The sequence below is a fragment of the Strix uralensis genome, chromosome 4 (assembly GCF_047716275.1).
Source record: "Strix uralensis isolate ZFMK-TIS-50842 chromosome 4, bStrUra1, whole genome shotgun sequence".
NCBI classification, from domain to species: Eukaryota; Metazoa; Chordata; class Aves; order Strigiformes; family Strigidae; genus Strix; species Strix uralensis.
This window is the reverse complement of record NC_133975.1, coordinates 123184633-123209583: the sequence shown is the minus strand read 5'-3', so window position 1 is coordinate 123209583 and position 24951 is coordinate 123184633. Positions and strand designations below refer to the sequence as shown.

Here is a 24951-nt window from a genome sequence, read left to right as displayed (position 1 = left end):
TTTTATTTTTCGTTGGTTCTTACACTGCAGTATTCACTCTACGACTTTATCCTCATCCTTCCAAAAATTTCTGGGCCCATTCCACCCCTGCCAGGGAGGGAGCACACTTATGATCCTGCAGCAGTTTATCCATGGCAATCCTGTCTGTGATGCCAATTTAATGTTGCATTTAGGGTGAGAATAAATCTGGTAAGAGATAAATCCCCTTGCGTTCTAGCCGGTCCTCAGAGATTAGAGGGGCTAGGGGCGGCTGGACTTATCCCTTAATAGGTATGCCAACTGGGGCTGTAACTATAGGTCTGACCCAGCCCAAACAGCCCATACACTGTAAGTCTGGTTGCATTCAAGAGAAGCAGTCAGATTCACTAATAGTACGGTTTATTTTCATGCAACATCTACAGATTCTTTAAGATTGCCTACAATAAATGCACAAACTGCAGGTTGGCTATATAGCACTACACAAAAGAAAAACGATTGCAATCACACACACACAGTTCCCGGGTATACACTCGGCATAGCCAAGGAAATCTTACCAAAAGGTGTCCTTCTGGGGGGGGCGAGAGCACAAACCCGTCGATCTGTCCCTCCGATTTGGTGTCAGATTATCGTCCCTCCAAGTCAGGTAGAAACTTGAGGTAGTATTTATCTTAGTTTGTATGTGTGAGTGGGTGGGACTGTAGTCAAGCCGTTATCTTCTGAGTAAGGACACAGTACATTCTTTGGTGCCGGGGTACAGCTGGTTTTTGTGGGAGAAAAGGGACGACGAGAAACAAGGGTGGCTTGATGTGAGGAGTGCAGCTGGGTTTTGTGAGAAAAAAAAAGGGAGGATGGGGAACAAGGCCATCAGGCTACTGCAAAGAGCAGGAGATAAATCTGTCCTTGAAATGCAAGAATGGGACCGCGCAGCCTACGCCCCGCTTCGCATTCCTCCTTGGCGCCATGACAAACACAAATCACTGGACCTCCATCCCGTCCTGTGCTTGCTCTGGGCACCCTGTGTCAAGGAAATATGTGTTTTGCAGATTTCTCACTGTTTTGCTTTTCTCACATTTCCAACACCTAACAGCTCCATTTATACATCTCTGTTTCTTTGAGAGAAAACAATGGGTAATTATTACTAAGCATATACAAAAATTATATGCTTACGTGCTTTATAAACTATGTGAAAAATAGAGAAGTTTGATGGACAAATTCTGGTGAATCAAAGGTCTTCCCCATCCCCACAACAGAAAGGAAACTTGTCAAGTACTTATTTTATTCTTAACTTTGAAATATTTTCAGTTTTGAAATTAAAAAACCAAAAAAACCCTGAAAATCCATCCCATTAAACATATCTGAATTCTGATGTGAAATACTTGGAAAAGATTTCTGCTGATTTCTTCCATAGCTTCATTGTATCATATAGCCAGTGATTAATTAAGGAATATGCAGTTATTTGGCAGCTAGAAACTTGTGGTGTCACAGCCTGGTTTACATACTGAACTCCGTGTGCAATCACTGCAATATATCACAAGAATTCTTTTTTAAGGTTCAAACTCGTTGTTGGATTAAATGACCACAGACCTGTTGAAGTAGCTGCAAGTGATGTTGTTTTTATCAGCAATTAATTTGGCCTTATGACACTGAAAAAATCCTCAGGATCATGAGCTTTATTTCTAGGTCACAAATGGAGCAAAACTGCACGTCCCAGTTGAACATCTTTCTTTGACCTGCTCTGATTCTGTCCCCTGTTCTTCTTAAATAATCACTGTAATGGAAGCAGAGCTGCTCTGGAGTAATAAATTATAAATGGTGTGCTTCAGCGTGCCTATTGGGATGTGATTGTATACATAATTTAATATAGTTCTCACAGATGACTATGGAACAAAGAACCAGCAGTGATTCAAAATAACCCATTTCTCAGTAAACTTTTGAGGGCAGTGGAAAGATAATGCCAAATGCTCTCTCTTGGAAGGCCAAGGTAGGATTGCAGAGCAATAAAACCTCTGGCTGTGTGAAAAGAGCTGCTCTTTCTAGGTGGAAATGGGGGTAGCTGAAAGACCCAGACGGAGAAGTGGGTTCCTGCTGCAGCATCTGAAGAGAACAGCCTGTGGGGCATCTGCAGGTAAGGTTCCCTAGGTAACACCCAGAAAGCCTGTTTGTTCCTGAGTTCTGAATCTCCAAATGATGTTGTTCCTACTGATAAAACAGTGGGGTGGTGAGGAGGAGGCTGGCTGCTCACTGCTCACCTAAGCTGCAGGCTCTTGCTGGAAACACGGAGGTTGCAAAGCTGCTGGGAAAACACATTTGATACTCAGATTTTTGTAGCCTAGAATCCAATCTGAGAGCAGATAAAATAGATTAAGAGCAAAAGGATGATGCTTAGGTGATGTGCTCTGAGACTGGAAAAGAGGAAATAAAAAGGAGAAACCTGTAAATGGGATAGAGACAGTCCTGAAAGACAAACCTGGGGCAGGTTACGTGGTTCTGCAGGAAACTGTGGGCCTCTGCCTGTTTCTGCTAGCCAGGAACAGGATTTCAGCTGCAGCAGGGCTGTGCCACTCTGCAGGGTCTCCTGAACTGAAGCTGCCCACATGTCTGCTCTCAACTCATCTTTGCTTTTGTTAACCGATTCTCAACATGCTCATAGCAATGCTTTGGTTAAAATAAAACAGTGATTTAATTCTTGGTTTAACTTCTAACAGTCCAGCAAAGTTTTCAGTATTACAAGGACAAGTCCTATTAAGCAAAGCAAAATAAGCTTTAGCCTGAACATTAGTCTAGCCACAGTGAGTTACCATATAAAGGCATTGTTCTTAAATGTACCCAGCTCTTCAACTTGATTCATGTTTCAGCATAGTATCACACCACAGATTCAACAAACATAAATCATTTTAAATGGACAGCTATGTACAAAACTATGATACAATGTTATTACAAAACTTGAGAAATAAAGCTCTGAATTTTGAAAACACAATACTGCACATTCCCAGTCTTAAAGCAAAAGTAACATGAATCTACACGTTCTGCAGCTTGAACACAAACTTTTGAGTGCAAGCAGCTGACAATGGCATTCAAACCCAAAGATTTACTAAAGGGTGAGCTGAAAATGTGTCCAACTGGAAAACCTCTTTTTGTTGCTTTAATAAGAGAATTCTCCAAAAGCTGATGGATGCATCTGTGTGTGCAAGAAGACTACTGCAAGACTACTGACGTGCTTCAACTTAATTGCTCATAAGTGTCATTTAGGAACCAGACACTGTTTATATGGCCATATGCTTACTAAAATACATACTTTTTTTTTTTTTTTCTTTTTTTTCCCTGTAACCGATTTCCCTTGCTTTAAATGACTGAGAGTAAAAATACATTTGTCTGATCCGGGTCTTGGACCTGGTCCAATATAAATCATCAGTGGGCGATGAGAAGAGGGAGTTAACATGCTTCCACCTGTGATGGTACAGCCACTGCTTAATTTATACCCTTAATTTAGTTGAGGCACTGCTATTTTAAAAATTTCTCTGAGGGCTAAACACTGCAGTCCTTTCTTGGGCCACACTCAGCAGCTGTTTCAAGAGGAGTTTGGCTTAAGAGCAGGTTAAAAGATTTGGCTTCCAGGACAGCGGATGAGAGGCCTGACCCTTGCACGCTGCCATGCACAGAACTGGCCCCCATCCCTGTGGGCCCCTGGCATAAGGCATGGGCCAAGGGGGCCAAAGTCTCCAGGGAGGCTCCTTGGGTCATGGGGAGGGGAGTGGAAGGCTGCGCGAGGAGAAGCGGTGTGTCCTGGTAGGGCAGAGGTGGCGTTTCGGCAATGCAGAACCCGGCTTCTGAGAAGCTGGCAGCACTCTGGGGATGTGAGAGCGGTTCACTGGGTCTCTGTTATTTCTTCTGCCTTGCCGTGACACCTGCAGGAGGAGGGGGGAATGCAAATTATTTGCAGCTATAAAATGAAAGCGGTATGATTTTGCATGTGTGTGCATCTAATGCTTGGGGTGCTACTAGGGAAACCAGTTTCAGATAACCTAAACCCAGGTAGGGCTAAATCTTTATGTACTTAATAAAAAACTCATGTTTCCAGAACTGATCCTGATGTTCGAGAGTTTGGGCAACTTTGCTTTTGATCTGGGCACTAGTTCAGTCCAACAGCTTCAGTCTTGCATTTTCCAAGCAGAATATTGGAATATACTTCTAGATATTAAATTGCTGAACTTAGTAAATCTAGAGGATTTAGCAGGACTGTCAGAAGGATGGGGTGGCACACTGGCATTTTTAAGAGCCTGTCTCACTCCATAACCAAAGCAAGTACCATTTCTAATGACAGACGTGAAAGCAAAGGCCATATAGAAAGATGAGCATTAGCTTGATTACATTCTTGTGGTCCATTAGAAAACTGCCCACAGAGTCTGCAGAAGGGGAGGTGAAGCACTAGAATTAAAGGAAAATAATTTAAAAAAAAAGGAAAACCTTCCCTCTCAAACCCTGCTGTCTTTGCTGGGGGAGGCTGATGTCCCACTGTGCCATGTGCATGCTGTAGCTGCTGCATCCCCCTTCTGCCCCTTCCCTCCCTCCTCACTAGGCTGCGGTCTTTGAGCACTGGCCTATGTTCCCAGTTTGGTTTGTTCTTTTATTTTCTAGGGATTAAATCAAGTAGATTTGTGAGCAGAGAAGCTGTCAAAGCCTGGTTGCTTATGGACTTGTGCTTTCAATACTTTTGTTTCCCCTAACCTTTCCAAGTGACATAAAGATGGGAGGAGAGGAAAAAGAGAGCTGCACAAACAGACATGAACATCTGTCTATAGCAGTTCTCTAGGGTCTAAGACAAGGGAACTCAAAGAGGACCTCCCCTGAGTTCAGGCATTTGTACAGTCCCTTCTCAGTCAAACAGACTGTCAGCTTTTGTTAAATGGTCCTTCTTCAAGCTCTTTACAGATTTGGTTGGAAATGAGTTCAGACATTACCTGGGTGCACACAAGCACAGTGTGACCACCAGTGCCTTGATTCTCCAGGAAAACCATCTAGACCGTTTATTTCAGGAACATGGATATAATGTGGGATACCACTCTTTGGGTGTAAAAGCTGACATTTAAAGAACATTAACATTAATACAGAAATTGCTGCACAACAAGATATAGTCAAGGTGAGGCAAGAGCTCAGTAGCTGATTACAACAGTCTTTTACTGCTCTGAAATGTTATTTCATAGAGTCACAGGCTGTTCCGGTCACTCTGCTGCCGTTACAGAAGCTCTAAAAACTGATAAGGGAATCGAGTCTTGATCCCTGTGGCTGGATCTGCACTAGAAGGAAGAAGGTTTCTGCGGCTTCACTGAGACCCAGAAACTTCCACATCCGGCAAATCCACCAGAGAGAGGAATATCCTGAACCAAAAGAGAACTGGTGCTGTGACCTGAACAGACCATGTGCACTTGGGACAATAAATAAAAGAAAAAAAAATTAGGTGGAACGTGCTAGGTAAAAATATTGATGAGGAGCACTGTAGGCTTGCTGAGTCTGTCATATCAAGAGGGATGGAACTGAGCTGCATTTGGGTGAGGAAGCACTGGGGCTGGACACTAAGAGAAGCAAACGGATTTTTGTTTCTTCTAACCTTTCCAAGTGACATAAAGATGGGAGCGGAGGAAAAAGAGAACTGCAGGTTTCAAGGTGCAGCTTGTCTCTGGCCTCCCGGCACCGAAGCACAGCCAGGCACTGCTGGTGCCATGCGACTGTGCCAGGCACTGCATTTTGAGGATGCATTGAAAGCTCCTGCCTGGCTCTGTCACTTCATAAAGGTACTGTTTTTCCATGCATTCCTCCATATTGCTTTCCTGTGTCTTCTAAGGGGAATTCAAAGCTGTCTGTGTTTCTATTTTTTTCAAATATTACTTTTTTGAAGCCTGCATGCTAGAATCCCTGTGCTTAAAAAATACATAATCCAAGTTATGCTTAACTCATCGTTTTAGCTGTTGTACAGCACAACCACTGGTCCTGACATACTTCTTACCTATGCTTTGCTGCTACTATTTTCTGCTCTTACAGTAAATCTTCCTTAGGACTTTTAAACCAACAGAGCTACTTCCCTTTTCCACTTGATGTAATCATGTGGTACAGCATGGAAAGGGCCAAGAGGAGGGCAGGAGTAGTCAGGACTGTAACTACCCAATTTATATCTCATTTTCTCTTGCTAGCAGGGATGCTCCAGGTGCAGGAACAAAATCAACCCTGTGTGGAAATCCTGCAGCGATTTCTCTGTTCTACCACCCCAGGGGCTGGGGCTACTGAGCTGTGTGGGAGCAGGGCTCCCAGCTGGGCTCCCAGCCCTGGGCACTGGGGATGCTGGAGAATAAATACATTACTTTCAGGAAATGAGAGAGAGATTATTGATTATTATTGATTGAGTTCATAAGAGATGCTCATCAGCATGGAAAGGACAATGCGTAACTATGCAATTTCAGTACAGCAGGTATTTTGATTATTTCTTTTTCTTGATTTTCTTTCCACTTGCTGTAAAAACAGGCAAAATTTTGCAAATGAAAGTCTCGTCCTGAAACTCCTTAAGTTTTCTTTTGAGGGGCAACTGTATGTTGCCAGCATCAGCGAAGGATGCAGGGAACTTGGTACACAGTTTCACTAGAAATTGGGTTTACCTGTACTATTTTTTGGGCAGACAAAACCCAAATTACAACACTGCCCTGTCCCCATCCCAGAAAGCCACATGAATGCACTTAAGAAGTATGTACAATCTGTTTGCTCCAATGGACTACTCTGTGTGCAACTCTGGAATCGAATTTGGCTTTGAGTTTGAGCTGGTATCTTGCCCCAACTAGTACTTCTCCCCAGGTTCAGTGTTTTATTCCCTTTTCCAGATACCTATATTTAAACAGTGCTGTAGGAAGTGGCTACCTGCAAGCAAAGCAAACGTTGTTCTTCACAGGAGGTAGGTCCTGAAATTGCATTTTTACGTTTTTTGAGAAAATAATTGGATAAAAGCAAGGGCTTTATTTATCACATGAAGCTGGATTCACTTGGTTAGAATAATGACTTTTAATTAACTGCAGGGAAGGTTTGGCTGCTGCCGACACAGAGGACAGACATGTGGGCTGCGACCCTGTGTCGAGGGGAGATCAGCACTGACTCCATTCAACATAAGATCAACACCCTGGAGACTAAAAATCAGAGCAACAAATTTATTTTACATGTATTTGTGATTAGACACAAAGACAAAAAGCTTAGCTGATATGCTGAATACTGATTAGGTCTGTAAAGTCCCAATGCTGGGGTTAGTTCACATAGAAACACCTTTGCGAGTTTACATACCTCATTGTATCACACAACCTTTTTTTGTTTTATTAGCTCCAGTATCAGTCTCAACCTCTGCTTTTAAACAAAAGAGAGACACTAAATATATCTGATCATGGTAAGGCAAATGCAACTTTTTACGATGAAAACATTTTCTAGTAGCAGAGAGGTTCCTAAGATGCCATCCCTGGATACCCAGGGAGCCCCGTGGCTTTTTGGGGGGTCAGTTCCTTAAGGCAGAAGTACTAATTTCAGATATCAGGAAAAGCATTGCCATGGCTGGGAGCGTGGGGTACTCCTGTTGCTGCAGATCCTCCTGCTGCCTCCTGGGAAGCAAGTTTGGGAACCACTGTTCTGGGAAATCACTTCTGGTTTATGGCTTCTTTTTTAACTAGGGAAAAGTAGCATGTTTAGAAACATAAATAACTACAGCCCCAGGGCATGCTGGTATTATAAGGGTAAGTCCCTCTGTGGTAGATGCTCAACCCATGCCGTCTTCCTCAGCAGTATTCAAACTCTCCTTTCCTTTCTTCTCCACCTTTCTCGGAAGGAAAAAAATTAAACATTGATAAAAAGAGACTTCCACCACTTTCCTGCCCATTTGTTTGTCCCCAGGATCTTGCAGAAAACAGGCTTTGGACAGTACATGCCCATGTTCTAAAGGCTGACAGAGCTATGTGTCTCCCCTATAAGGCACCTCTAATTTGGGACTAAAGTACCCACCCAAGGGTGGCTTCGGATCGGTAGAGTCTGAGGGACCTGGATGCACTTCCCAGGTTTGGGAACGGCTGTAGATGTTCGCCATGAGGCAAAGACCTGGGTGGCTCCATGCCTCCAGTGACCAAGCTCTCTCCCGGCACCGGCGGGGCAGCCCAGTGCGAGGCACCAATTCTGCCAGCCAAATACGATCTTTCGTGGAAGCATCAGCAAGATGCTCTTTTTAAATTGTTGACTTTATCCCCTCACCCTGCAGCGATGGCTTGAGAGCCTGATGTTCAGGAGCCACCTAATGTACCCCTGGGGCAGGCTGTCAAGTCACTTGCAGGCAAAGTGCTCTTGCAACGAGGCTTAGGAGAGAAAAAACCAAACCACCCCACGGCAGCACTGATGTTGCTGCCTTTATGTGTTTATAAGTAGTTGAGAGGGGGCGATCGCTGATTAAGTACCCAGTATTAACTGCTCTTAATCACAGCTCTGGAGTCTAATGGAGCTCTTGTTTGCACATAACCATGCCTTGTAGCTGTCTTTAGCACAGTTGACAGATGTGCTTATTGCCATTTTTACTGCGTATGTGTAATGGGCTTTTTAATTATTGATTCATCATCACCTCTTTATAAACTACTTATAAATGTCAAGAGAATGAACTATGCTTGTGTTTTTCTTTTTAAATCTCTCTCAGGTTTAAAAAAATAACAGCTTCATGCAACAGCATGGCTCTAGGGGCAGAGGGCATTGGACCTCGAAGTGGGGAGGAAGAGATATATACAAATATATGAGGAAGCCTCCCCAGTTTAACTCAGTCCCCAAGGACTATATATGAAATAGGTACCTGAGTAGCTTTTGCTATGCCTCTTCTTCTTCCTCCGTTTCCCAGATGGCCTCTGTTTTTCCCTGTCAGTGTGAGTTTGCCCTGGGGGGAGCGTTGCTGAACAAGAAGAGTCGGTGGCTGGCTCCTCCGAGAAGGATTTCTCTTGAGAGGTGTCCAACAGCGAGTCTGTACCAGGGTCTTCATTTTCCTTTGCCATCTCTTTTGAATATGCCTGATGAGCCTCATCACAGGGAGTGGACTGAGTGCTGCCAGGGTCAACCCTTGTCTCGCCCAGCTGGGTTTCTGGCTCCTCCGACAGCCTGGAGCTCTCCAAGCCATCAGCTGGGCATTCCTTGTCCTGGCCTTCTGAGATGGAGCCGTTGAGTTGGTCTCTCAGAGCAGTGCCTGAACTGCTGCTCACAAATCTTATTCCCGTGCCTATGTTAGCAGCAGAGAAGGCAATAGAGCCACTCTTTGTGCTCAGTTGGAGGCTTGTCCAGCTGTCTGCCTGCTCCATCCTGCTACCTGACATGGGCTGATCACCCCGATCAGCTTCCATCAAGCTTACTGAGGGGCTTTCCATCTGGGAGTCTGGTGGCAAATTTCCTCCAGCATTGTTTTTAGATAATGCCTGGTTTGAAGCCGAGGCATCTGTAACATCTCTACCCATCTCCATCAGGGCAGGGGTTGAGGGAGGAGTGCTTTCTGAGGGATGACTGTTGTTTTGCTTCGTCTCATCATCAATCTGCTTTCCTGCTGCTTGTGGATGCTTAATGCTCTTTCCTTTAAACAAAAAACATGCAATCAGCTGTGGCTGCTGCAGAGCTGTACCTGGGATCAAGCAAGGTGCTTCTGCCACTGGGGGAGGTTACAAGCTAGCAGCTGCCTGTGGAGGGTGCACTGACCCTAAAGCAGCTATGTAGAGGCAGCACCATTCTACCCTCCCTATACCTCCCCTTCTTATACCCCATGTGGTCACCCCAGTTGGACTCCAAGGCTCCAGCTCAGCATATGTCTTTGCTGCCAATTGGCTAATTTCCATGGAACCCCTGGACTCGCAAGGGTGCCCGAAAGCCTACGGCAGGAAGAGGGAACCCATCTGCGAGGACCTGAACCAGGTGGGACTGCTGGCTTGGCTGCATGAGGACTTCAAAACTGTCCATCAGCCATCCTAATCCTGCTCTTGCAGAGCAGGTTCAGGAGAGCCACAGTGCACAAGTCAGGCTTTATGGTAGGCCAGTGTCCTTGGACTTATCTAACATGCATTGACACCAAGGTCAAGAGACCAAAAAAAAGTTAAACCCATGGGCTGTCTCCTAACAAGCACTTAAAGGACTTGGGTCCTTCTGCAAATAGGGTTTTCTAATCTTATTTTAAGTGCTTCTTTAGACTCCCAAATGTAGACTAAGACAAAGCACAGCAGTCTCTAATGCAGTGACAAGCTGTGCTACTGAGACTCAATAGCACGCAGGGGACTCGTGTGGGGATGACACCAGCGCTTCATCAGCGTGGTTCTCTAGCTGACTTGTGGGCTGTGCCTCTCAGAGGGTTTATCAGCATGGGTGCAAGGCCATGCTGCTCCAAATTGCTGCTAATTCTGGGACAGACCTGGCTGGCGACAGCTCAGGGCTCTCTGCTCCTCTTCTCCATGGCACTGGCTGCAAAAGCCTCCTTAAATAAAATGCCCCAAATTCAAATGCAAAGGTTTCTTACTTGTGTGCTTGGCTCAGGCTCAGAAGCAGATGGGAATGAATAGCTATAGGTACAGTTGGGTCTGTGTCCTTACCAGACTGGCTTTCCTCCAGGCTCTCCGCAGGCAAGGTTTTAGGAATTGCATCCGACTCATGTCTGTTCTTTGTCTTTCTCAGCGTGAACCCTTTCCTTATGTCGGCTAGCAGTGCATCGATGATGCACACCTCCTCCTGCTTCACCACCCCCTTCTTAACTGGGATAGAGAGAGAGAGAGATGGGTGTTAAATCTGCCCATGAGATGGGGCAGAAGGAGACTTTGCAGCGATGCTATTGCTTGAGGTGGGTACTGCTGTCCCGCTACAAGCAACCACTGGGCAAAAGCAATGCCCTGATGCCAGACCTGGGAGCATCCCATGCTCTGTGCCCCCGCGGCAGCATGTCCTGGCTGAAGTCAAAGGGTTGACCCCAAAGTCTGGGTGCTACAGTCTGGCACCAGTGGCACCAGCTCTGCCTGGACTTATGCCTGGTTGTACCATGACCTTGAAACACCTCCTGTTTGCTATCTGTGTCAGTGAGGGCCCTTTATTGGTGGGGGAGAGGGAGGATGGAAGGAAAATAATCTTGATTTTTCTTTCCTCTCAGCTTCTTCCAATTGTACTTTTCAGTCGTGCCTTTCATTTTCATCCAGAGAAAAGCAGACTTATCTGCAAGATTTTTGGGATGTCCATAGTCTGTGGTAAAGACAGACTATTCAAGTGTCTATGGGGATTTTGGAGGGGGAAGAAGTCAAATGTTTCTTGTTAGATTTAGGATTCAGAAGTTATGATTAGAAACTGAAAAAGTTAACTGAAATGTTTCAATTTGATTTTTTTTTCCTCTGCTGTTCAGCCAGCAAACCTAAAATTAACTTCTCTGCCCAGCTGCAACTGTGAAGTCAATTCTTAGCTATGGCTGTAAGACACCTAAAAGCTTTTAGTCAGTCAGCACCTGGAAACTCCAAAAATAAATTACCACTACTGCTTCATTAAAGCAGGACCAGCAAAGAACTCCTATAGGCTCCATCTCTTTTTTGAAGCCCTTTTAGGTACTCACTGACTTTTCCATTTTCTCCCTTCTGTCTCTTCCCCTCTTCCTCTTCCAGCTGTTTCTTCCTCTTCTCTGCTTTGGCAGCTTGCTCCTTTCTGTCCTTGTTTTCCTGCAGTGAGGTAACAGGGGCATGAGAAGGTTGGCTAAATGTCTGCCAGAAAAGCTGATGAAGAGAAAGAAGATCTGCAGATGGTTGCAAAGGAGGAAGAGAAATTCTGGCCTTACTGCATGCAATAAATAAAATGGGCATGGGAAATAAAGACTGTCTTGACAGGAGGGTGAGAGGGAGACCACTGGCTTGTCCGGGACTCTGCCACAACCCAGTAGGAGGTGGCAGCGGTGATCTGCCTAACACAGCTACCTACCAGTGTGCATATCTTCTGCCTTACCTTGACCTGAGGCAAAAGTGGAATATACTGAAGCCACAATTTCCTCCAAACTGGTGGTTTTTTTTACTACACACCCCCCTTCTGAGTCTGTTTGCTCAGGTTGGAGCAAAGGGTTAAGTTTTATAAGCCCCTTCCTCTAAAACTTACACACTTGACTCCAAAGCATCTTTGTGACTCTGAAGCTGAAGCTGCACCAAAATCACAAATCACCAGGGTCTGGGCCAGGCCAGGAGCACCAGCACTGCATGAGGATGCAGTGGAGTAAGGATCAGACACCTTTTCACCAGGTGACCTCATGCCAAGTGCCAAAAGGAGGAGGCTGTAACTAGCATCTTCCCCTCATGGGATTTGGGTGCCCATCCCACCCCTGTCTGTCAGAGCACCAGTACTAGAGATGCCCAGCATCATGTGTGCAGACACCAACCTTCAGGGCTCGGATGAAGAGATCTCTGAAGGTCTTCATGGTGCTAAATATGTCCTCTAGTGACAACTTGCTTGGGTCTTCACAGAGATAATTTGCAAGTTCTTCTCTCTTCCTTTCAATGGTTTCAAATTCTTCTTCCAGCTTTCTGGAGGCATCAATACTATCCTGAAATGCATTTAATATATACAGTAAAACATGATCCAGAGGACAATGAGTGAAATGCACTTAAAGAAAAAAGGATGTCAGTGTAAGAGCTTGAAGCAGGACTCTAGGCCCTGGCATTTAACTGCATCAGTTTATAAGGTGGGAAGAAACTAAGATTTGCAGATGATCTTTGCTCCTGACAACTGTGCTGTGCCAGTTTACAGGGGTGGCTTGAGCAAAACATGGAAAACTCAATGCAAAGCTTAATCCCAAGAGAAGGCCTTTACTCTGGTGATCCACACAGAGGGTGAACATCTTCACTCAAAGTGAGGAGTCACACAACAGAGTGGAGAGAACAGCTGGGGCAGGGGTCTTAAGAAATGGCCTCACCAAAGGTGGGGCGGAGCTGGCAAATAGACACTGATGGGTTGTGTGGCAGCCTATTTCAAATCTGAGAGCATGTCTTGTGGCAGTATTTTTCACACTTTCATGAGCCTCCTCAGCTGCACATGTACTGTGCACTGCCTGTGTGTGTGTAACGGGGGAGATATAATAGAGCTCCATTACTGACCTGGATGGGTTTCTCATACTGTTGTTTCACATCGTCATTTGATGATAAGACTTTTCGCTGGAGCTCCAGCAACTTCTTTAAATTGGTACTGGACTCCGTGCGTATAATATCAAGATTAATTCTGAAATCACACAGAACCTCCCCATTAGTTGACACTCCAGCATCTTGCACTGACCAAAGAGCGGACAAGTCTGAGCTGGTGGTTTGGTTGTCCCTCTGCTTCCCACCACTTCACTGAACTGAAACCTGAGCTCTGAACTCTCTGTACAGTCTGAGCTCATGGAAAACAGCTTCCCTCCACAGCACTTATGAAAAGGCTGCCAGGACTACCTAGAACTTTGTGTATTGACTAGATGGATGCCAGAAAAAGTCCACCCACTCAAAGGGCTGTTCTCCATGATCAGAGCTCAGTGTTAGCTCACTTTCCCTGGTTGAAGATGCTTCAGAAATGCTTCTGGGTAGCTGGCCTTCACAATCTCCTGCTACCACAAAGGCAGCGCAGATTTTGGAAGGGCCTGGGAGGCAGCATTAACTGAATACTCTGCAAATTTCAGCCCTAAGTGTTGCCAGCTGTAGTAGAACTATTATATATTAAAGGGGTTTCAACATTCATCAACCAAATCTTTCGGTTAAAACTAAATAAGATGCCATCTTGTTAATGTGCTATACCAGCTGCATGTGTCCTAATTTCTGGTACATTGTTGATGTGTATGGGATTTATTTTTGTTTTAATTTGAAGGAAGTGACACACAATCTTACCCTGCTGCTTTTGAAACATATTCAAGATCCTCTGGCAGTTCCAGTAGGTCCGTGTGGCTGTTTTCTACTTCCTGAAGCGGAAGAGAAAAAGAAGTGTTATTTGCTGTGTGGCAGGACCTGAGAGAGGAAGCTGGGGGGAAGAGACATGGGCAGAAGTGCCTGGGAAGGACGAATGCACCGCATCCTGCTGCTGCCCTGCCTCTGCAGTTTGCTTTGCCTCTCAGAACCAAGCTGCATTCAAAACAGGACAGCGTGTTCAGAGAGGAAAGGCATTGCTCCTGGGCTAGAGACATACAGAGGGCTGAATGTTGAGAAATACTCATAATTCAAAGCAAAGCTGGACTCCCACTGAGGTCGTATTCTACCCTCTTCTGAGACACCCACTCTTGACTAATGGAGAAGGCAGGACTGTGGTTTGATGCAGTCTGACACCTTCTGTGGTCCCTGGAGTGTATCAGGAGGGCTTGAATCTTATTTGCATAATTTACCTTCATGGCTGTGCTTGCTGAAGATATAGACAGCTAAAGCAGTCCTTAAACATGCATAACGGGAACGGAGGGACCTTGATAAATAAAGGTGGCGAGCAGACCATGGAGAAAAAAGGAAAAAAACAGTATTGCAGGGAATAAGAAAGCCATGGGGGTTTGGAAAGGAGCATGAAAAGGTCAAGCATAGTCTGCTGGAAAAGGGAGAGGTTGTGGAAAGGCAGAAGGGCTGAATGGGTACAGACCCGCCAGGATAGCTTTGGTAGCCATGTGCTCTGTGGTTTGCAGCTGATGATGTGCTGCACAATTTGTGCACAGATTGCACAAATATGAAAAAGGAAGTTCCAGCCATTGCGGGGAAAGATGCTGGAGGAAAGCAGAACAAGTGTTAAAATAAGGAGCTTCCTGAGTAGTACCCACAAGCAGCCTCCACCAGCCCACGTGCTTTGAATGCTCTCAACTTGTGACACACTGTGGCTAGCCAGGGAGGATATGAATACGAGCGTGTGGCATTAACTGAAAGTAGAGTAGGAGAAATGGTTCCTCTGTGATAAAATCCTCCCTCTTCCCTATCGCCGAGGATTTGGCAGTGGTACCTCCAGAATATGGTGGAGCAGCGTAATGCGGGTTTGGTTTGCTTTGGTTTCTGTTAGTTTGAGTAAAGTGCTGATTTTAAACCCATCGGCATCGCCTGTGTGACTTCCCTACAAGATAGAAAGAAAGAAGGTGTAACTCCTGTGTCCACCCAAATTACAACCCTAAATAAGATCATCCCCATACTGTAACAGAGGGAGGACAAAAGAAGTCCTTACGTAGTTCAGAAAGTTTCCAACTTTGAGAATCAGTTGACAAAAGAGTGGCAGGCGATGACTGTTCAGAAGATCTGAAAAACATATAGGAGTTTTAAACAAAAGTCTCTGTTACACCAGAACATTTCCTAAACTGCACTGAAATTGGGATGCTGAGTTCCACCCAACCAAATCTGATATTTCCACTTTGCAGCCCAATGGCCCAACCTGCAGAGAAACTGACTTTACATATACTCAATTCCACAAGTTGTAAAAGCTTTTGTTGGCTTATGTTCCTTCCTTTCTTTACATCTGGTCTCTCATTCCTAATGGAAAATAATTTGGAGTTAAACCCTCCTCACTAATAGCCATCAACTCGTTGCCTTCCTTAGAAGTACCCTGATTTACCCTAGTGTGGGCGGGGGTAACTGGGCTGCAATATTAATCTTGCAGACTCCATTCAACTGTGCAGTGAGGCCAGTTCTGACAGTTCTGCGATTATCTGCCAGCTGCTAAAACCAGACACGCTTGTCCTGTTCTTGGTCATGCATGGTGGAGGTGATTATCAGGGCATGAAGGGCACAGTCCTTGTCCTTGCTCTTACGACAGGGTGCTGCAGTGGTGTGCTTTCTGAAGCACTCGGCTTTGAGGCAGGAACAGCTCCAAAAGGACAACTGGGCTGCTGGGAAGAAACTTTTTTGGGGAAGCTTCAATTCATCCCAGCAGGCAGCTCTAATGTCAGCTGGAGAAACTCCCAGCAGGAGTTGGGGGAAGCGGCTCTGTAGGACAGGCAGCACTTGACAATGACAAGAAGAGCATCCTGCTCTCAGCAGAGTGGGACCAGAGGTTTCTGCCATGGGAAGCCAAAATCTATTGCATAATCTCTCCATATACTCACAAAATTGGAATATCTGCAATTTATAGTCCAAAATAACAAACATTATCTTCTGGTTCCATTTGTAGGCAGGGAAAAACTGATGCATCGCTACTTTCTGGGGGAAGTTTGGGGTGTGCTTTTCTGGCAGCAGAGAAATTGCCATGTGAAGATCTTAATGTGGCACATAATGCTGGATGAATTAGCTGTAACGGGCCCAGCTCCACAGTCTAAATTCAGCTCCTTTGAAAGGGCTGACGAGCTTCCAATGCTTCACCATTGAATGTGTTTCAGAGGAATACATCTGCTGCAGAAGAAGAGGGCTAAGGGTGAGGGAAAATGATCTCTGGTTCTATTAAGGGCTTTGACCATCAGTGGAGATACCTAAAGCTGCGTCCTGTATTCTGCAGTGAACCAGTGAATGGACCACAGGGGAGTTTTTTTGGGGCTGAGTAGTATCATTGCAGAGCTCCAGGGGAATTTTGGGGGGTTTAAAACTTCTTGTCATAAATGATCCAGAAATAAGGTCAGGTCATTTACCTTCACAGGCTCTCCGGATGGCTTCAGCTTTTGGCTGAATCATGTCTAGCACAACAGTGGTCTCTTCACAGATCAGCATACATTCAATGCGCAGCTGGTAGCTAAGGATGGAGATTCAAAGTTTAAAGGCACTGTGATCTTGGCCAGCACAGCAGCCCTCTTCCCACATCACCATTAAGTCTGGCAACCCCACAAAATCACTGTCAACCACATCCACATCAAACCAGTGTCTGTGGCTTGTAGAGGGAGGCGAGGGGCTGCCGCTTGCTTTGGGGACCAGTGTCTGCTGATGCACTGTGATCAGCAAAGAAAAGACTGACCACTGTGTGAGATATGGGTTCCCCCTTCTCAGCACTGCATTTGGCACTGCCTTTCAGTAAGTTATGGGGCCTCCTTGGGCAGGTCTGACCCTGGATCTGGGCCAGCTTCTGCTGCTTCAGAGGGAGAGGAGGTGCTGGAGCAGCAACAGCCCTTCATCTAGGGGTAACGGGGAAAGGGATGGCTCTAAGGTGCAAGGGGGAATCCACCAGCTATATCCATCAGTGTCGGTCTGTGGGGATCCTATAAGGAAACTTGAACTCCCCAGAGGCAAACCAAGAAAAAGATTGGGCTGAAATTCATGACCAACACCCTTACCTGGGAATCTGAAGGAGGAGAAGATAAAACTGATCTGCGTTTGCTAGCTTTGATTTCTCTTCTTTGAAGGTTTTCAGGTTTTCTATCTAATGAGAAATAAAGAATCAAGACTGCAGGACTGCACTGCGTGTTCAGCTCTGTGAACTAAGGGGACCATTTTCCCTCCTGACCTCATGCTTTTCAGGCAGAAGCTTCAGCAACTGCTTCAGAACCTCAACATCGAATTTGGTTCGGTCCCCATTCTGGACCATGGCAGCCACCTCTTCATTGGAGCTGCAGGGAGGAGGAGCAGAGTCAAGCATCAACCAAAGACCCTTCTTCCACAGTCACACACTATTGACACATGTACCTGTGCAAACACTCCGTGCTTTCCATAGTCAGAGCCACAGGAATCCAAAAGGAAAGATATGTCCTCATGATTAACTCAGAATCAGGACCTGGATCCCTGCTATGCCCCAAATTTTGTTTCTGGCTCTGGTCAAAGGACTCAAGGCCACAGATCAATCCTGCAAGTCAGATCTCTGCCTCTGGGTATTTGATTACCTTAAAAGAAAATGTAATTCTTAACTTCTCCATTGGCCCTGTTTTGAGGAGGGATTTGACTTCCAGAGGTGTCTCACAGCCTAAGTCACCCTAAGAGTTTGCACCACAACTTTATCTGTACGGTGGAGATGTAATGCCTTTGATAACATAGGGGGATGTCCTATGTAAAAACATAATTAAACGCCTAAACTCAATATTTTAAAGACAATGTGGGACAAACTGGTAAATGTTCAGATGTTTCAGTAACACAGATCACCAAAGCAACACTGGCTAGAATAGACTTCATGAGGACCTTCCAGATGCTATGCAAAACCTGTGCAAAGTTTTGTCAACTGTCACAAAAATTAGCCATATCTTACCATTTAAATTGCTTCAAAAATATGTTCAAATTGAGACTTTTCTTGGAGTCCAAAAATGTGATCTTCATTAAAGAAAAAGAAGATATCTCATATTAGATGAGCTGTCTGCAGTGATCTTTATTCGAAAGAATGAGAGGGATCTCCTCACCTCCTTCGGTTCTGCTTTCACTGGTGCAGCCGTTTTCTCCTTGGGGGTTGGTTGTGGAAAGCAAAACAGCTGCTCTATGCTTGTGTAATTGGGCTCTATAGTTTCCTCGCTGCTGCTGCTCACTGAAGCCCACATTGAGTGACTTTCTGAAAAAAGACAAGGTGTTCAGACTGGCTACAGGGACAGCTGAAAGCTGCTGGCTTTTGGGGCAATGTGAGTTGCTAGAAAGGACACTTCTCAGAAGATGAATGAAATAAGAAGAGACATATTAGTTCTCGATAAATGCTAATTATTGAGGAGGGGCAAGTCCCACAGGTACTGAAGGGTAATTAGACATGGTGCTTTACCCGAAGATGTGCTGGTGCAGTGATGCAGCACTGGGCACACAGAGCCCTCCCTATAAAACTGCATTCTCCTCCACAGTAGGCAAACTGGATCAGCATGAGAAGAACTTTGACCATTTCTTTTCTAGTCCCATGGCTGATGTCTTATTTGCTTCCTTGCATGCTAGCTGAGGACACAACCTGGACATTTTCTGACTGTGGTCTTCCTCCATTTTTCATTTTATAATCAAGCCTCCTTGTATAATGCTGGCTGTAGGACTGTTTGAATTAATTCCCACTGCACTTCCTTAAAAATTTAAAAAAAAAAACCAAAAACAAATGCCCAAATGTGTCTGTAGAAGTCTCTACTGAAATAATCCCAACAATTAGCTGCTCCTGTGATTGAAAACACGCCTTATTTAGACTTAACCTATGCCAACTTCCATGCAGTGTATGCCTTGCTTATCTAGGACAAAGCTGACGTTGGCTGTCTTGGCTTCTTCTCACATTTGATGCTTCTCTTTGGATCCACTAGGAGAGGGAAATGTAACCCAAAAATCAAGAGACAAGTCAATGATTCTCATGGCTCTCCAATTCTTTCAATGTCCTTCTTGAACTGTGATGTAATCCTTACCTGCACTCTTACTCATTACTTTAATATACCCAGATAGAAGTATAGATGAACTGGGGAACAAAAGTCTGGGGAACCCAGATCAGAGCCTCTTGAGAACTCAATCCTAATGTGTGTCATCACGGATTATGGAAATATTCCCATCCCTCCTGCTTCTTTTAATGTTGAAGTATTTTAGCTATAAACAAGCTATTCCAAACTACCGATTTAGTTGGAATGGTTATTATATAATAGTAGTTTCATGCTACTTTTATTTATTTAAGCTCTGCAGGTCAACTGTAAAGGAAATCAGGAAAGTTCTGTATCTAAATGGAGTCAACTACATTAAACAAACTCAAAGACAGTGTTTTTTCCTCTGTGTGACTCCTAAAGCAGCAGTAAATTTATGCCAGAATCACCCACCTCTCACGACATTGGAGGGCAGCTTCTGCCAGTTCAGCTTCTTCATTCTCAATGTTGGCGTCTTCACCGTCTTGTGGGGAGGCCTGCCCGAGCCAAGAAGGTAGCTGGATTGGGAGGCCACCATGGCTTCTATATGATCTCCTGCCATGCCAGGCAGGAGGGGTGGGGGTGGAGGGATGCCTCCCATGCCAGGCAATGGGGGTGGAGGGGGAGGGATGCCCCCCATGCCAGGCAATGGGGGTGGAGGGGGAGGGATGCCCCCCATGCCAGGCAATGGGGGTGGAGGGGGAGGGATGCCCCCCATGCCAGGCAATGGGGGTGGAGGGGGAGGGATGCCCCCCATGCCAGGCAATGGGGGTGGAGGTGGGGGTGGAGGGATGCCCCCCATGCCGGGCAACGGGGGTGGAGGTGGAGGGATACCCCCCATACCAGGCAATGGGGGTGGGGGTGGGGGTGGAGGGATGCCAGGTAGCGGAGGAGCTGGAGGTGCATTCATCATGGGGGACGTGGGGGTCACAGTTGCCATGCCAGAGGGTGGGGGTGGAGGTGGTGGGGGTGGAGGTATTGGGGCAGGAGCAGTGTTGGGTGGAGGGTTAGATGTCTCTGGCGAAGCAAAGCAGGCTGTGAGCTGGGAGGATGAGATCTTTTCATTGGTGGGTGGCCCTGAGGGAGTTGCTGGTGCCTTGGAGGAGGGGTTTGATGATCCTGCCAAGCTCCGAGCTGCATGTACACATGGCTCTAGCTCAGCCTCGACGCCTCCGTTTGCATTCCCAGACAGACATTTTTCAGCTCGCTTTTGTTTGTTTGGATGTTTCTTGATAGACAGCAGCCTCTCGATGACTTCTTCAACTGTGTTCCCTTGGACTAGAGAAACAAGTCACAGTCAGAGGAGGGGATGGGGCCCAAAGGTTGTTCATGCTATTCAACCCTCACCAAGCGGCAGATCTGGAGCCAGAGTCACTCCCTGGTGTCACTTTACACAACTGCACTTTTAGCTTCCAGGCAATTTCCTTCCCATGGTCCTGGCCCACAAACACTCTTTGAGCATGCCTGCCAGCAAGACTAGCTAGCACCAGTGGCCGGATGCCAATGAGGAGAGATTCCCACTCACTGCCATGACCCAAAGCTCAGGTCTTAACCATCAAAGCAAGACTGTGAATCCTAAGCCCACTGCTAAACGTGACCAGCTCCCCCTGACATCCACATGGCTGGGGCTTTGCATCAAGACTTGACCCTATGCAGGACGTGCAGCTCTGTCCCAGCTTCTGTTCAGCTCTTAGCAAGTCCCATAGTTTATTTCCTGTGCATTTGGGAAGGATTTTTGTTGGTGGGACAAGGGAAGACAAGAGGAGAGAGCAAGGCTGGATAGATATTCTTACTGTCATTTGCGAGCAAAAGGGCTCTGTTAACTACTGCATCCAAGGACTCCCACAGCAGGAGGCTGGAGTGATGAGATGGTTCCAAGTGGAGCAGGCTCTGGAGGATGGACAGCAGCTGGATGGAGACTGGAGAGCGGCTCACCTGGAAGACAGAGCAGCTTTCCATCACAGCAAGGCTGGTTCCAAGCAAAGGGTGTTAACTTTGCCATTGCATGACTTTGTGCCCCACATGAGGGCCTACTTACTTTATTGAAGAGAGATGAAAAGACCTCGTGATGATCGTTCATGTTTATCCCATCACATATCTTTAATAATTCCTCATCATCTTCTATCTTGAACTCCTCAAATGTATCACACTGGATAAGCAGATCCTCCTCCTCTATGTCTCTGCAATATTACAGCATTCATTTTCACTGGAGAGCCCTTCACTGATTTTCAGATGATCGTTTTTGTTTGAATGGCTTTTATCTCTGCCTCTCAGACTCAGACAGTTGATGTTGAAAGTACCCACCCCTACCTTATTTATAAAGGATCAAATGCCATCAGTGTGTTTCTTGAACTGAATGTACCTCTCTCTACAGTCAACACATCCAAATGAATGGGACTTTTCTTGGCATAACCTGGCCCAGTGTATGCTTTGTATGGACTTCTCCTTGGAGCTGTAACAACAGAGTGGCATTTCCACCTTTTTGAAACTGGGCCACCTTCTTTTTTTTTTTTTTTAAAGTCAAGACAAATTGAAAATATTCTAATGACATTTCTATTTGAAAAACTTCCTTCTCTGTTACTCAAAATTGGATTAAAAAACCCCCAAACACTCTAAGGCCAACTTTTTCAGCACTCTGGAGACCACTCAGTGCAGGAACTCTACCCTTGCTAGCTGGCATTATTGAAAGATCTTCTCATCCCTAATTTTTATGGAGTTGGATGAAGTAATTCCAGTTACATGGGTAACTGCAACTCACATAACGCATTCTAGAATTTATCACGGGTGTTTCTGACAACATAATTTTTAAATTAAGAAACTGCAAAGACAGGTATGTCCAGATACTCTTTAGTAAATTAATTTAGCTGGATGCTTCTGGGACCAACACCATCAGTGAAGGGGTTTTGAATACAGCAAGCTGCTCAGTGAGCCCACAGCACTGCTTCAGATTCAGTCTGAAATGCAGCCTCAATGAGGACATTGCTGAGCCTTGCTCCATCTGTGCCAGAGCCTCTGTCCATGCCATCTGCACCAACAGCTGTCCCTGTGACACTGTGGCAGGCAAAAGCATCTTAACACTGGCCTAAGGTCTCTGTTTCCCATGTAATGGGTGCACACAAGCATGGTCCACTCCACCCGAGTACACTTCACTTCACACAGCTGAAGGCTGGTAAGTATTTAGTTTCCACAACTATGTTACTGTAAATCTCATTTACAAAAGAAAATTTAAACAGTGATCCTTACCGTAGCTTGTCTAAAATATCCAACAGCTGAAGCCCTGGGAGAACAAAAAAAAGATATATTGGTATTATGACCTACTTGGTACTGATCTATTATGATCTTTATATAACGTTATGCTCATAAACACTTTTTGCAGAGAGAAAAAGGGAAAATATCTTCAGATGGATCTGCCAAAGTGAGTAGGGTCACATGGTAAATGAAGAGACCCACGGTACACATGTTAGCAGCTACGTGAACCACTGCAGCATCCCCCTGGAGTTACTGAGGGACACAGGCACTTCTGCAGCATGAGTCACCTCCTTCCAAATTAGACATCTAAAATCAGTCAGGTGAATGGTGTGGTCAAATATCCCTTGCTCTCCACAGGGAGAAATGGAGCCCAGGCCCACCAGCTCAGATGCACGCATTACGTGAGGTGAATTCTAACAATGGTACCTAGGATCCCAGTATTCAAGCAGTTGGAAACTATTTCTGAATCACAGGACAGCTTCTGTGGCTCAGCTGAGTAGACACAGGGCAAAGAAACCTTACCTACTCTTATGAGGAGTTGCAATATATGGAAATGTGGTTACATAAGATGCGTTGGTTATAGAATCAAAGAATTATAGTATTGAAGAAGCTCAAGTGATACAATGCTGCTGGGATTCCAGAAAAGATCAAAGCTATGGGGAAGCAGCAAAGTTAAAAAAATCTGGTTACAGAAAGGTTGTTGAAGAAAACAGAGGCCAGAAGACAAATATTAAAGGAGTCTGCCTTGAATATTTGCAGTTTTGCTCCCCAGCCCTCTTTAGTCACCTTATGGATACACCTGAAAATAAAACTGCTTGGCAACTGATTTTCTCCAGAGAAAGTTAGGTGCCACAAACACCCTTACCTATGAACTCGTTTCTGATTTGTGTCCTTGTTCTTAGCTCTTCTTTCCCCAGTATGATGGCGTTGATAGCACTCAGCAGTGTCACCATGTACGGCACATTATCTGTGTTGGAGAGCTCATTCATTATGACGCTGAATCGATACTGCTGGTTCTTCACACTCTGTTAACACAAGGGATATTTCTGTTCAGACAGTTCAGAAACATCTACCACTTTGGTGCAGGCTCTCAAATAGAATTAGCATCTTAAAACCTCTCAGTTTATCCTGCTGTGCACAAGACAGGAAGATACAGGTAAAAGCAGCACTCCTCCATCACGGAGCGGGGTCTGGTCAGCAGAAAAAGTCAGTGAAACTCCTCTTGGATCCCTTTACGCTTTCTAATAATGGATGCACCTACCTGGGCTTGTGGCTCGTGAAACCCATGGATGCAGCACTATCTATTTTGCTAATCTGGCAGTGCTTTTCCTGCCAGAAAGGACCTTGTGGTTGGCAGTCATCTGTCCAGACAAGTCACTGAGCAGCACCGTGGACTTCCACCAACCACGCCAAATTTCCTACAGTTTTCACCTTATAAATCCCTGCCTCTCTTACAAAAATGATGTGAAATGACCTTAATTCTCAGTCTTTTTCTGTGGTACATGGATCTACCTGCACGGATAAGAGCAGAGCTGTACCTCCTGCTGCAGCCCAACACTTGCCTTGTAATGGTCCAGGGCATCCAAAGCCAAAGCGTGGCCATCTGATGAGTAAATGCACAGTGCAGCCAAGAGCTCAAATACTTGCTTTTTGACCATGACATTAGTTGTGTCAAGTGCTGGAGAAAAACCAAAACAAAACAAAAAAGAATTTATGATGAAATTAATTTCTGAATCTCAGTGTCTTCTGCTACATGGCTTATGACCAGTAGTAGAAAAAAGACTGAAGGAGTGGATACAGTACGTGGAAGATGGGAAGAAAAATATCCCAATAGCAATATCTGATAGTAACTTCTAGTGAGAACAGTAAATGCTAGTTCAGGTACACTATTGGTATTTTGGTGCTTCTTGTAGGTGTTCAGTTCTCCCATGTACCAGTGGTGCACTGCAACAGCAGCCAAGATCTCAGCACCCGTAATCACATATTTTATTTCCCATTTTCACATATGGGTATTTTCTAGAACAGCAGATGAACCATTTTCCTCAATTAATGAGTCTTATTTTTAGTGCAGAAACACCCAGTATGCATATCAAGCAGGCAAATTGTTCTAACGAGTCCCCACGTATTCCCTTTTTACCACTATTCTTTCTTTGTGAGCCCTTGGAGTTGGGAGGATTAGTCCATCTTATTTTTCCTTTACTAGTGCACAAAGAAGCTTGACTGCTGAAAAGTCCAGGGAACCCCCGTGTTTTTCACAGCACAAAAACGCCAGCTCTATATTTCACACTGGTTAAGAAAATATAGGGTGGAGAGGAAGGAAGAGATCGTCAAAACTGAAGAGGGGACCAAGCTACCTTTCAGACTAAATATATTTTAAAGAGCTATTGATAAGGGTTTCTGGGCACAGCTGTGATCTCAGTTCTGTGAAGCAGCACAGAAGTTATCCTCTCAGCATCACCATCATTAGGTGCTATACAATAAGACCTAGGAGATGCCCTGACAAGTTTCATACCTAACGC

At 45.3% G+C, this 24951-nt stretch overlaps 1 protein-coding gene across 6 annotated transcripts in view; it reads right to left on the bottom strand.

The window, feature by feature from the left end:
• Positions 1 to 361: 361 nt before the first annotated feature.
• The window catches only part of INF2 (inverted formin 2), a 44503-nt gene continuing 19913 nt past the window's right edge, over positions 362 to 24951 (bottom strand). The window contains exons 3-23 of one of the 6 annotated variants that reach the window (XM_074868954.1): positions 23995 to 24110; positions 23298 to 23457; positions 22427 to 22460; positions 21222 to 21363; positions 20977 to 21118; positions 19598 to 20461; positions 18242 to 18387; positions 18094 to 18155; positions 17362 to 17464; positions 17192 to 17277; positions 16556 to 16656; positions 15166 to 15236; positions 14950 to 15057; positions 13869 to 13939; positions 13110 to 13230; positions 12395 to 12559; positions 11588 to 11690; positions 10590 to 10748; positions 8825 to 9586; positions 7294 to 7353; positions 362 to 3884 (exon numbers count right to left, since the gene is read on the bottom strand). In XM_074868954.1, coding sequence (XP_074725055.1) covers positions 7295 to 7353; positions 8825 to 9586; positions 10590 to 10748; positions 11588 to 11690; positions 12395 to 12559; positions 13110 to 13230; positions 13869 to 13939; positions 14950 to 15057; positions 15166 to 15236; positions 16556 to 16656; positions 17192 to 17277; positions 17362 to 17464; positions 18094 to 18155; positions 18242 to 18387; positions 19598 to 20461; positions 20977 to 21118; positions 21222 to 21363; positions 22427 to 22460; positions 23298 to 23457; positions 23995 to 24110 — 3575 coding nt within the window. In that variant the 3' untranslated portion in view covers positions 362 to 3884; position 7294. The other 5 variants (XM_074868949.1, XM_074868952.1, XM_074868951.1 and 2 more) reach the window with 5 other exon arrangements.